Consider the following 12,395-nt stretch of genomic DNA (forward strand, 5'->3'; position numbering starts at 1 on the left):
TCCTAAGGAATAGCCAGAAAGTTCTTACATCTTACACTCTGCACATTTGAAATGTATCCTTGATTGGCTTTAATGACTCCTCTTCTTTTTGTAGATTAGGATTATGCGAATTAAGCAAGAAGGAATTATTTATGTAGATGATGCTTCCAACAGAACCATCAGTCCCAAGAAAGCTGATATCCTGGATGTTGTGGGGATGCTGTATGTTGGCGGACTGCCCATCAACTATACCACCCGAAGAATTGGTCCAGTAAGGATTTAATTATTTTTTTGTGTCTTAAATAACTGCCTGGGTCATGTACGTATGTTGAATTATTAGGTCATATTGACCTATGACCACTTGTAAGTGAACAGGAAATCATCTTTTCTGAGAAGTGACAGAAGACTTTCTAGACTGATTTGACTATGAGGGATAATACCACAAAACAGCACATGGACCCTAGAGCCAGACTCTCCCCGTTTGGGTACCTACTTAACTAGTGTGGTCTGGAGCAAATTACTTAATGTTTCTTTGACAAAGTTCCCTCTTTTGTAAAATAGGATAATAATACCAAAGAAACAAGGTTATTGCAAAAATTAAATGAGGTAATATATTTAAAGTCCTTGGAAGAGTACTAAGCATATAGAAAGCACTGGAAAACAAGGAAGATAATATTGACGACGTTGTTTCAGGACTAGAGATTTTGCAAATATGGAGAGATTGCAATATTTACAGTATAGTTGTCCAGTACTGAACTACAGTATATAGAGTACAGTATAGGATTCCAAATTTAAAGTCCTCACAATTTTATAAGTCAGTAATCACAAAATAATTTTTTGTCAGACCATGTGTCCTCATTTCCTTTGGAAAGCACTATTGTAAGAACTATAGGGGATCCATGTTTTTAGAGAATGTATCACAAAGAAATGTGTTACATTTCTATACTCAAATTAGAACACATGATAACGCAGAGCTATTCTTCATCAAACACAACTGTTCATCATCATTGTTTAATTCTCAGCCTTTGGTTCCTCTTGTGGGTGATCAGTATTACGTTCCTTTCATAGCTATCAGATATGATACCTAAACCTATCACAATGAGAGTCTCTGGAAAATGACAAGAGTGATTAACTTGTGTCCCTAAAACCAGATGAAATATAAGGGAGCAGAGTATGATTGAATTATGTGTACAGTCCCTAAATTCTAAACGCATCATGCAAACTTTCAAGTGTATGTACATTTTCTTGGGAACGAGTCCAAAGCTTCCATTAGATTTTCATAAGGAAGAAACACTAAGCCAAATTTAATTATCTTTCATATAGAACTTAAAATTAGATTATGATGGAATGTATATAGAGATAGTAAGGTTAATAAACTATTAAACTAATAAACTATTAATAGAAACATGAAATAAAAACATAAGGGACTAATTAAGTTATTTTTTTAATTATACAGTTGACACAATGTCACATTAGTTTCAAGTATACATAGTAATTCGTCAAATTTATACATTATGTTGTGCTCACTGCAAGTGTAGCTACACCTGTCACTATACAATGCTATTACAATACTACGGACTGTATTCCCTATGCTATAGCTTTTATTCACATGACTTACTCATTCCATACCTGGATGTCTATACCTTCCACTCCCCTTCACCCATTTTGCCCATCCCCCCACCTCCACCCCTCTGGCAACCATCAACTTGTTCTCTGTAATTATGAGTCTGTTTCTGGTTTTTGTTTGTTCATTCATTTGTTTTTGGTTTTGTTGTGGTGTGTGTGTGTGTGTGCGTGTGTGTGTTTTAGATTCTACATATAAGTGAAATCATATGGTATTTGTCTTCTCTACCTTACTTCATTTGGCATAACACCCTCTATGTCCATCCATGTTGTTACAAATGGCAAGATCTCACTATTTTATGGCTCAGTAATATTCCATTGCATATAAATACCGTGTTCTTTACCCATTCGTCCATTTGGATACTTACTTTGCTTCCTTATCTTGGCAGTTGTAAATCATTCTGCATTAAACATAGAGGAAAATGTATCTTTTCATTTTTCTTCATATTCTCACAGAAACTTGTTATTTCTTGTCTTTTTGATTCTAGCCTTTCTGAGAATGTAAGAAGATATCTCATTGTGGTTTTGATTTATATTGCCCTAATGATTAATGATGTTCAGCGTCGTTTCATGTGTCTGTTAGCCATCTGTATGTCTTCTTTGGAAGATGTCTATTCATATACTCTGCCCATTTTTTAGTTGGGTTATTTTTGGTGTTGAGTTGTATAAGTTCTTTATACATTTTGGATGTAAACCCCTCATTGGATATGTCATTTGCAAATATCTTCTCCCATTCAGTAGGTTGCCTTGTTTTCTTGATAGTTTCCTTTGCTGTGCAGAAACTTTTTATGTTGTCCCAATAGTTTATTTTTGCTTTTGTTTCCCTGCTTGAGGAGACATGTCTAGAACAATGTTGTTAAGGCCAGGGTCAAAGGAATTACTGCTGATGTTTTCTTCTAGGAGTTTTATGATTTCACGTATCACATTTAGGTCTTTTTTTTTTTTTTTTTTAATATTTATTTGAGAGAAAGAGGCAGAGAGAGGGGGCAGAAAGAATCCAAGGCAGGCTCCACACTGTCAGCACAGAGCTGGATGTGGTGCTCGAACTCATGACCTGAACTGAAATCAAGAGTCGGACACAACCAACTGAGCCATGCAGGCGCCCCCCACATTTAGGTCTTTAATCCATTTTGAGTTTATTTTCGTGTATGGTGGTAAGAAAGTGGTCCAGTGTCGTTCTTTTACATGTAGTTGTCCAGCTTTCCCAGCACCATATGTTAAAAAAACAGTCTTTTCCGCATTGTATATTCTTACCTTGTTTGTTGTAGATTAAATGACCATATAAGTGTGGGTTTATTTCTGGGATCTCTATTTTTTCCATTGATCTGTGTGTCTGTGTTTGAGCTAGTATCATAATTTTGATTATTAAGGCTTTATAGTATCCTTGAAATCTAGAATTGTGTTACCTCCAGCTTCTTCCTTCTTAAGAACGCTTTGGCTATTTCAGTAAATTTTAGTATTATTTGTCCTAGTTTTGTGAAAAATGCTTTTGGTGTTTTGACAGGGATTGCATTGAATCTGTAGATTGCTTTAACAATATTTATGTAACAATATTAATTGTTCAAATCCATGAACATGGAATATCTTTCCATTTATGTCATCTTCAATTTCTTTCATCGGATTATTACAGTTTTCTGAGTATAGGTCTTTCACCTCCTTGGTTAAGTTTATTTCTAGGGATTTTATTCTTTTCAGTACAATTGTAAATGGAATTGTTTTCTAAATTTCCCTTTCTGCTACTTTGTTATTAGTATATAGAAATTCTATCAATTACTGGGTATTAATTTTGTATCCTGCAATTTTACTGAATTCATTCTTTCTTCTAGTAGTTTTTTTGGTGGAGTCTTTAAGGTTTTTCTATGTATTATCATGTTATTTGCAAATAGTGACCGTTTAACTTCTTCCTTACCAATTTGGATACCTTTTATTTCTTGCTTGATTGCTGCAGCTAGGATTTTCAGTACTATGTTGAATAAAAGTATCAAGAATAGACTTCCTCATCTTGTTCTGGATCTTAGAGGAAAGCTCTCAGTTTTTCACCTTCTGTATAATGTTAGCTCTGGCTTTTTCACATATTGCCTTTACTATGTTGAGGTATGTTCCCTCTAAACCCACCTTGTTGAATGGTTTTATCAACAGATGTTGAGCTTTATCGAATGTTTTTTCTGCATCTATTGAGATGATTTTTGTATGATTTTTGCTCTCCATTGTGTTCAATGTGATGTATCTTGTTGATTTTTGAATATTGAACTATTTTGCATCCCCAGAATAAGTCCTACTTGATCACATTTTTAATATATTGTGGAATGTGGTTTGTTAATATTTTGTTAAGGATTTTTGCATTTATATTCATCAGACATATTGGCCTGTAGTTTTCTTATTTTGTGGCATCTTTGTCCAGTTTAGGTATCATAGTAATGCTGGCCTCATAGAATGTATTTGAAAGCTTTCCTTCCTCTTCTACTTTTTAGACTAGTTTAAAGGAAATAAGTATTAACTCTTCTTTAAATGTTTGGTAGAATTTGACTATGAAGCCACCTGGTTTAAGACTTTAGTTTGTTGGTAGTTTTTTGATTGCCCATTCAATTTTGTTACTAGCAATTTATGTGTCCAGACTTTCTATTTCTTCTTGATTCAGTTTTGGAAGATTGTAGGTTTCTAGGAACGAATCATTTCTCTAGATTGTCCAATTTGTTGGCATATAATTTTTCATAGTAGTCTCTCATAATCCTTTGTATTTCTGTGGTGGTGGTGGTTATCTTCCATCTTTGATTTTATTTATTTGGGTCTTTTTTTCCCCTGATATATCCGGCTAAAAGTTTCTCAATTTTGTTTATCTTTCAAAAAACCAGTTCTTGGTTTCATTGATCTTTTCTATTGTTTTGTCTCTTTCATTTATTTCTGCTCTGATCTTTATTATTTCCTTCCTTCTACTCACATTTGGTTTTGTCTGTTCTTTTCTAGTTCCTTTATGTGTAAAGTTAGATTATTTATTTGAGATTGTTCTTGTTTCTTGAGGTAGGCCTATAAGTTAATATAAATTTCCCTTTTAGAACTGATTTCACCTTGTCTGTTTTCATTTTCATTTGTCCCCATGTATTTTTTTTTATTTCTTCAATGACTTATTGGTTGTTTACTATCATTGCTTAGCATCCACATGTTTGTGTTTTTCCAGTTTTTTGTTGTTGTTATGACTGATTTTTAGTTTCATACCATGTGACCAGAAAAGATACACAATATGATGTCAGTCTTCTTCAATTTATTGAGTCGGATTTTGTGGCCTAAACTGTGATCTATCCTAGAGAATATTCTATGTGTGCTTAAAAAGAATGTGTATTCTGTTAACTTGAGATTGAATGTTCTGTATATATCTGTTATGTCCATCTCTCTAGTGTGTCGTTCAAAGACGCTATTTCCTTATTGATTTTCATCCCGGATGATGCATTTATTGATGGAACCGGAGTGTTAAAGTCTCCTACTATTATTGTGTGGCTGTCAATTTCTCCTTTTATGTCTGTTAATATCTTCTTTATGTACTTTATGTGCGTATTTATAATTGTTATATCCTTTTGTTGGGTTCATCCCTTATTGTTTAATGCCTTTCTCTGTTACACTCCTTGTTTTAAAGTCTTTTTTGTCTGATATAGGTACTGCTACACTGGCTTTTTTTTCTCGCTGCCATTTGCATGGAATATCTCTTACTATCCCTTTACTTTCAGCCTGTGTCTTTAGGTCTGAGGTGAGTCACTTTTATATAACAGATAAATGGATCTTGCTTTTTTTAATCCATTCTACCATTTTGTCTTTTGATTGGAGCATTTAGATCATTTATGTTTAATGTAATTATTGATAAGTTTGTACTTACTACTATTTTGTTAATTGCTTTCTGGTTGTTTTTGTAGTTCTTCTCTGAACCTTTATTCTTTTGCTCCCTTGTGATTGATGACTCTGTAGTGTTATGTATAGCTTTCTTTCTCTTTATTGTTTTGTATCTATTAAATGTTTGGAGTTGTGGTTACCATGAGGCTCACATATAACATCCTAAGGATATAGCAGTCTACACTGATGGTCATTTAAATTCAAACACATACTGAAAAACATTTTCACTCCTCTCTCCACATTTTATGTATGTGTTGTCATATTTTACATCTTTTTATTTTCTGACATCTAATCATGGCCTTACCTATTTAAAGAAGTCCTTTTAACATTTCTTGTAAGGCCACTTCAGTGGTGATGATCTCCTTCAACTTTTTTTGGTCTGAGAAACTATCTCTCCTTCATTTCTGAATGATAATCTCGCTGGGTACAGTATTATTGGTTGTGAGTTTTATTTTTCTTTCAATACTTTGAATATGTGAGGCTACTCTCTTCTAACCTGTAAAGTTTTCACTAAAAAAATCAATGGCTAGCCTGATGGGATTTCCCTCTTACATAACTGTTTGCTTGTCTCGTGCTGCTTTTAAAATTCTCTATATTTAATCTTTGGCATTTTAATTATTATATGTCATTGTGTAGACTTCCATGGGCTCATTTTGTTTGAAACTATCTGTACTTCTAGAATGTGGAAGTCTATTTTCTTTTCTAGGTTATGGAAGTTTTTTGCCACCCCCATAATGTAAATGTTTGTTTCTTAATGTTGTCGAAAAGATCCTTTAACCTATCCTCATTTTTTTAAAAAAATTCTTTTTTTCTTAAGGTGCCTAGGTGTCTAAGTTGGTTAAAAGTCCAACTCTTGATTTCAGCTCAGGTCATGATCTCACAGTTTATGAGATCAAGCCCTATATCAGGCTCTATGCTCACAACCTGTAGCTATTTGGGATTCTTTCCCTCCTCTCCCTCTGCCCCTCCCCTTCTCACATGCTCACTCTCTTTCTCACTTTTTAAAAAATTATTTTTTTTTTTCTTTTTGCTATTCAGCTTGGGTGCTTTCCATTATTATCTTCCAGATTACTGATCTGTTTTTCCACATCTGGTAATCTGTTCCCTCTCACACATTTTTCATTTCAGTTATATTCTTCAAATTTGATTAGTTCCTTTTTATATTTTCTATCTCTCTGTTGAAGTTTTCACTGAATTCTTCCACTCTTCTCTCTAGTCCAGTGAATATCTTTACAATCATTTATTTTAAACTCCTTACTAGGCATATTGCTTATCTCTGTTTCATTTAGTTCTTTTTCTGAAGTTTTGCCTTTTGTTTGGGATATATTTCTCTGTCTCTCCATTTTGCTTGATTTTGTGTGTGTTTCTATGAATTAAGTGGAAAAGCTACTTCTCCGAAACTTTAAGGAACAGTCTTGTGGTATGGTCATCCCCTGTGCAGGCTATGTGTGCCTGGTGACTTCCTGGCTGGCTGGGGGTCACAGGGCACTCTCTGCTGGAGCTTGCCTGGTAGATTGGCTGGAACTGAACTGGGCATGTGCTGGGGTGATCCTGGGGCTCTCTGCATAGAGGGTGCCTTGTCAGGACAGCTAAAACTGAAGCGTGTGCAAGTCAGGGGTTCCTAATGCCGTCCATGCAGAGGGCACCCTGGCAGGACAGAAGTGGGTATAAGCTGGGATATTTGGGGACTCTTCTGCAGAGGATGCCCTTCTGGGGTGGCTAGAGCTGAAGTGGGATGTGGGCTGGGGCATCCTGGGGTGCTCCCTGCAAGGGGTACCCTGGTAATAACTGAAACTGAGGCATGTATGGCCTGGAGGTTCATGGGGCACTCAGTGCAGGGAGCCCCCTGCTGGGGCTGCTGGAGCCAAAACAGGCATCAGTCAGGAGGTCCTGGACTGCTCTGTGCCAGGGTTGCCACAGAATGCCATCTGGAGCTGAGGTAGTATGGGTCTGGAGTGTTCCAGCATTCATTGTTCCTGTGTCACCTTGGTGTCATGGCTGGAGTTGTAGGGAGAACTGAACAGGGGTGTCCCAGTGTGCACCATTCTGGGGTTGCCTTGCTGGGACAGCTGGCACTGGTATAAGCTACGGGGCTGGGGCTCACAAGGCAATAGGCCAGCTGGGGTGCCTGGACCCTGGAGTGGTCCATGCTATCAAGGTGGAGGAAGTACATAAACCATTGCTCTCACTAGCCTGTCTGACCCAGAGAGTTCCAGCAGCTCCCTCACCATTTGGCAGGGTTCTGGGGCTGAGCCTTTTATATACTAGTTGCTCTTTTTCTGTGCCCCAGGTCAGATGAATCTCCTTTCAGTCCCTCAGTACTATCCCTTCCCATTGCAGTTCATTGGGTCAGGGGTTGCCATTTTGCTGTGCAGAAGCTATTCAGTCGGCCCTCAATTCTTCTAAAGGAGGAATTGCTTTATCAATAGGTACAGATTTGGTGTGTCCATGGTAGTAAGTTCAGGTTATTTCTACACCACCATCCTGGACCAGAACCAGCATAAGGAACTAATGAAAAGTTATGATATTCATATGGGGCACATAGGTCTGCCAAACCAGTGGTCCCATGAGAGTCACAATGTACACTATTTAGAATATCAGAACAATCTAGATATAGGCTAGATATATCCTAGTTGAGGAGGCCAACAGAGGATTCTGTGGGCCCATTTTGTGAAGCCTGGGATGATGGTACAGATTTAGGTAGTTTGGGGCTGTCTTAAGGAGACTGGGTGATGATTACAAGCACAGAGCATCCCCACAAATTACTGAATTCCATATAAAGGCAAAGTTTCTGCTAAAACCTGCTATTTGTTTTTGTCTGACCTGAATATTTAGGTGACCTACAGCATTGATGGCTGCATCAGGAATTTTCAGATGGCGGAGGCCCCTGTGGATCTTGAACAACCAACCTCCAGTTTCCACGTTGGAACGTGTTTTGCTAATGCTCAGAAAGGAACATATTTTGATGGAACAGGTTTTGCCAAAGCAGGTGAGGCACTTCCATTTTCTTCCTGTTGAATATTAAATAGGTCCAAATATTAACTTCTGGCTTGTATGGAAAAATAAAAGTCCTGGATTTCCTAAATTAGTACACTTAAGCCAGAAATAAAAACGGATAGTAGTAATAACAAAAAGTCTCTTAAAGATTAATGTGTCTTATTGTGAGAAGATTTAATAGAAAAAATAAGTGTAATTCTACAAGAAGGGCCATATGTTTATACATGTAATTTATCTACTTTTCAGTTTTCCCTGTCTACCTTTCTGAAGGCGAGGTAGCATTTTTCTTTCTTCCTCTCTTCAACTTCTTTTAATACTCCATGTCATGAGCTCCCACTCATACCCATGACAGACACATACTGGTACCCATTTCTCATCGATGGTGATGACGATTGGCACTTTTCCCTGACTTTAGGCATCTGTCCCTTACTAATGAGCACTTCCAGAGCAGGTCTGGATCACTGATAGTAAATGTACAATTTGGAAAGAAAAATATAAAATATATAACAACAAAAAAGACCTTAACATACTTTAAGATGGACTGTTCAGTCCTAGAGTTAGAAAAAAATTAATGAGCACATAATGTATAGAAGTTATCATGGGGAACAGAAGTAAATGTTTCTTTTTTCAAAAAATATACTATTAATAGGTAAGATTCAGTGCGCTCAGAAATCACAAGTCAAGTACATATGATTTAAAACTACAAAAGATATACAAGCAAGGTTCTGTGGATATTTAGAAGAAACATTAATTTTGGTTGGGGAAATCAGGAAAGGCTTTATGGGAAAATTGACATTTGAGCTAAGATTTAAAAGGTGAGATAAATGCTCACATACAAAGGTTTTCAGAGATGGAAGGCCAGAGCCCTCAGACAAAGCGTAATTTGGAAACTTCACCTATAGCTGAGGCAGAAAACAGATAAACACAGGTTTTGTTAAACATTAAAATATTGGTGGTTATGATGAGCCCTACATTCCATGTGCAGAGAAAACCCAAAGCCTTCCCCAAGATTTCTTCAAATTCACAGATGGCTAACAATCTCTTGGTCAAATTTGATGGCAAGCTTCGGCGTCTGCAGTTAATTTATTGACTTGCTATTCTGCCTGGGCTCTTTTTTTTTTTTCATTCTGGATCAAACTGGACCAGAAAATTAGCCACTTCCCCAATTTCCAACAACTCCTCCCATCCCTTCAACAGACAGTGTAATGCAATCTTTATAAGACTTGGATGATTAGAGAAGGTTTCATCATTGTAAAACATACAGCTTCAATTAAACCTTTGACATCTTTGTCCTTAAAACCTTTTCAGCCACCTGATCACTGTGGTTTTTACTGGCCAATTCACTCTGTCTTCCGCTGAACTGTTTCATGTTGTGCCTTTCTTCTCACTTCTCCCTTTCAGGGACAAAAACAAGCACTTTGTTTTATTTTGCAGGACAATTCAGCTTCTTTTTCTCTTAAAATCTGCTCTAAACCCACCTTTGCACATCCCAACCCATCAAGGTTCTCAGTAGAACAATACGTTTTTCACATAATAGACACTACCCTTCATTGGAGGCAACTGTGATTACAAATAGCATTTATTTCTTAATAAATAGAAGACATGCATAAAATTTCTGTAGTTCTTCTCTAATACTCCATGCAGTTGATATTTTCTAGGTCTGTTCATATTGAATGGCTTTGTTTCTAAGAGGCATGTCTTAAATACTTCCTAAAAGATTAAATCAATGAATCAAATATAGGAAATTATACAAAAAACTTACTTGGATGAACTGGAAAAACCTAGTTATGTCCCAGAATCTTCTCTTTCAAAATCATGCTTACAGTTCCTTTCTTTATTAAAAAAAAAAAAAAAAAAAAAAAATGGAAACAGTAATCTTAGAGCAGCCTAGTAAAATCTTACTGAATAATCATTGAAATGCTTGACCTAATCCAACAGGAAGACTTCCAATAGAACCATGCATTGCTATGGGATTCTTTGAGCCAATCTCCGTGTGTGTTCATCCATTTAATTATTCAACAACTATGTATTAAACTTCCCTGCGTGCCAGACACCTTGGTAGGCACAGTAATAAAATTGCCCTCACAGAATTTACATGCTAGGAGGGAAGACAACCAAGAAAAGAAGCAATAACTTTAAAGTGTTACATGATACGATGGTGGAAATATAGGCCATAGGAGAGTCTGGAACTTATTATAATTGACGAATATCTGAATTGAGATCTAAACCATTGCATTGTACAAACTTGAATCAACAATCCCTAAACTCTAATCCACATTTTTTTTTAATCTTCATTTTACAGTTGATGGGTTCAAAGTGGGATTGGACCTTCTTGTAGAATTTGAATTCCGCACAACTAGAACCACTGGAGTTCTTCTAGGAATCAGCAGCCAGAAAATGGATGGAATGGGTGTCGAAATGATTGATGAAAAGGTGAGTGTCAGCTGTCTACCTATTTCTGATTTCCTCATGATATTGTTGTTCATATGTAGAACATCTACATTGTGAAGCCTTGCTGTATTCTTTGTTGGGAGAAAGCTAGATTGTATCTTTCCATCTATCTAGATTATCTCTAATGTGTGTTTTCAACACACTTATTCTGTAGACCAGTGTAAGCTTTAAGTGTGCTAGTTCTACAGTAAGCCAATTGTGTTGACACATAATGGGCCAAATAGTCTTAGATCTCAAGCTCTTACTTGTTGCTAAAAGTACACTGATATCCTCTTTGTGAATACACTGTATGTAAAACTGTAGATTCCAATGGGAAAAACAGGAGGGGGCCTGGATTGTCTAAAATCAGTGTTTGCCTCTTATACCACAGTAGGCACATCTCAGAAGTCAAGATGGCCAACTGACACATCAGTTTCTCAATTTCTATTTAAAAATCGTCTAGATACCATTTCAAAAAAGTACTGATTTATACTGAATTTATATCAACATAATCTATTTTGCCAATTTGCTTACAATGGATAAGCTAATTCCAAACACCTCTCCCGTCCCTCCCTGCCTATGAACAGCAACCTGCCGCAAGATGACCTGTGTATATACTTTGTACTGCAGGCAGCAGGTAAAGAGAGGCAGGCAAAGCAAGGAGTCGCCCAAGTTTTCTGTCTGGCTCTTAAATAGGACTCATGCTTCACCCCTGTTCATATGTCCACTCGTATACTGCTGCTGCCTCCCAAGAAGAAAGACCACAGAGTGACCTCAAGACTCTCCCTCCTATCTTCAAACCATCCTCAAAGGCAATAAAGCAAAAAGATCCAGGAGTACAGAGGCAGGAAAGGGGGAACAGACAAGCAACAACTTATGGCTTTGCCAGATTTTCAAGCACGTTCGCTACATCTTGTTGGAGTTCGCTTCATTTCATCGCCCGCTTTTAACCAGTTACTATCAGCTTGTCAGAGTATCAAGTTCCATTACAATGTATGTGTATTTCTCACCAAGTCCTGCTCTTACAAACTCCACCCAATAGAGTAAAACCTTAAGGTTTTGTTTTGTTTTTACATCCCTGTTCAGTTTACAAACTTTTCACCTATTGCAGTTTTTCATCTTTTTAAAAACCCCGTGTCTTTTCTTTTACCTTGTCAAACGTGTTGCAAGACTGACTGTTTTCAATGTTTCAATATGTTTCTTTTCTTCCTCAGCTTCAAAAGAATTCTGTCATCTCAAATTTCAGGGACTGTTCCATGTTACTGAAAACAGGTTTTTCTCATTTAGACATGAACTTCCAATCTAAGTTCTGCATTGTTAAGAATTTAACTGGCCTTCTGGCTGAAAGTCTCTGGCACCTGTGACATGAAGCTTGCCCAAAAAAGTAATTTATGTTATTCGCAATCCTGCATATAAAATGGAATCCATGAAGGAAAAAAAAAGTATACATACAATTAAAACCTCAAAAGCTTACATTTTGCAAAACC

General features: G+C 36.7%; 1 protein-coding gene and 1 long non-coding RNA gene across 3 annotated transcripts in view; one reads left to right on the forward strand and one right to left on the reverse strand.

Annotated features, from left to right (window-relative positions):
- Positions 1-12,395, forward strand: part of LAMA2 (laminin subunit alpha 2) — a 613,797-nt gene that overhangs the window by 592,276 nt on the left and 9,126 nt on the right. For both annotated transcript variants that reach the window (XM_078447300.2, XM_078447301.2), the window contains 3 exons: positions 95-250; positions 8,317-8,470; positions 10,781-10,911. In XM_078447300.2, the coding sequence (XP_078303426.2) occupies positions 95-250; positions 8,317-8,470; positions 10,781-10,911 (441 nt within the window). The remainder of the gene's footprint in view (positions 1-94; positions 251-8,316; positions 8,471-10,780; positions 10,912-12,395) is intronic.
- Positions 10,919-12,395, reverse strand: part of LOC144616422 (uncharacterized) — a 30,193-nt gene continuing 28,716 nt past the window's right edge. The window contains exon 3 of the long non-coding RNA XR_013555762.2: positions 10,919-12,314. This is a non-coding gene — a long non-coding RNA (uncharacterized LOC144616422). The remainder of the gene's footprint in view (positions 12,315-12,395) is intronic.

This window comes from Panthera onca, chromosome B2, assembly GCF_046562875.1.
Source record: "Panthera onca isolate mPanOnc1 chromosome B2, mPanOnc1 haplotype 2, whole genome shotgun sequence".
Classification (NCBI taxonomy): Eukaryota; Metazoa; Chordata; class Mammalia; order Carnivora; family Felidae; genus Panthera; species Panthera onca.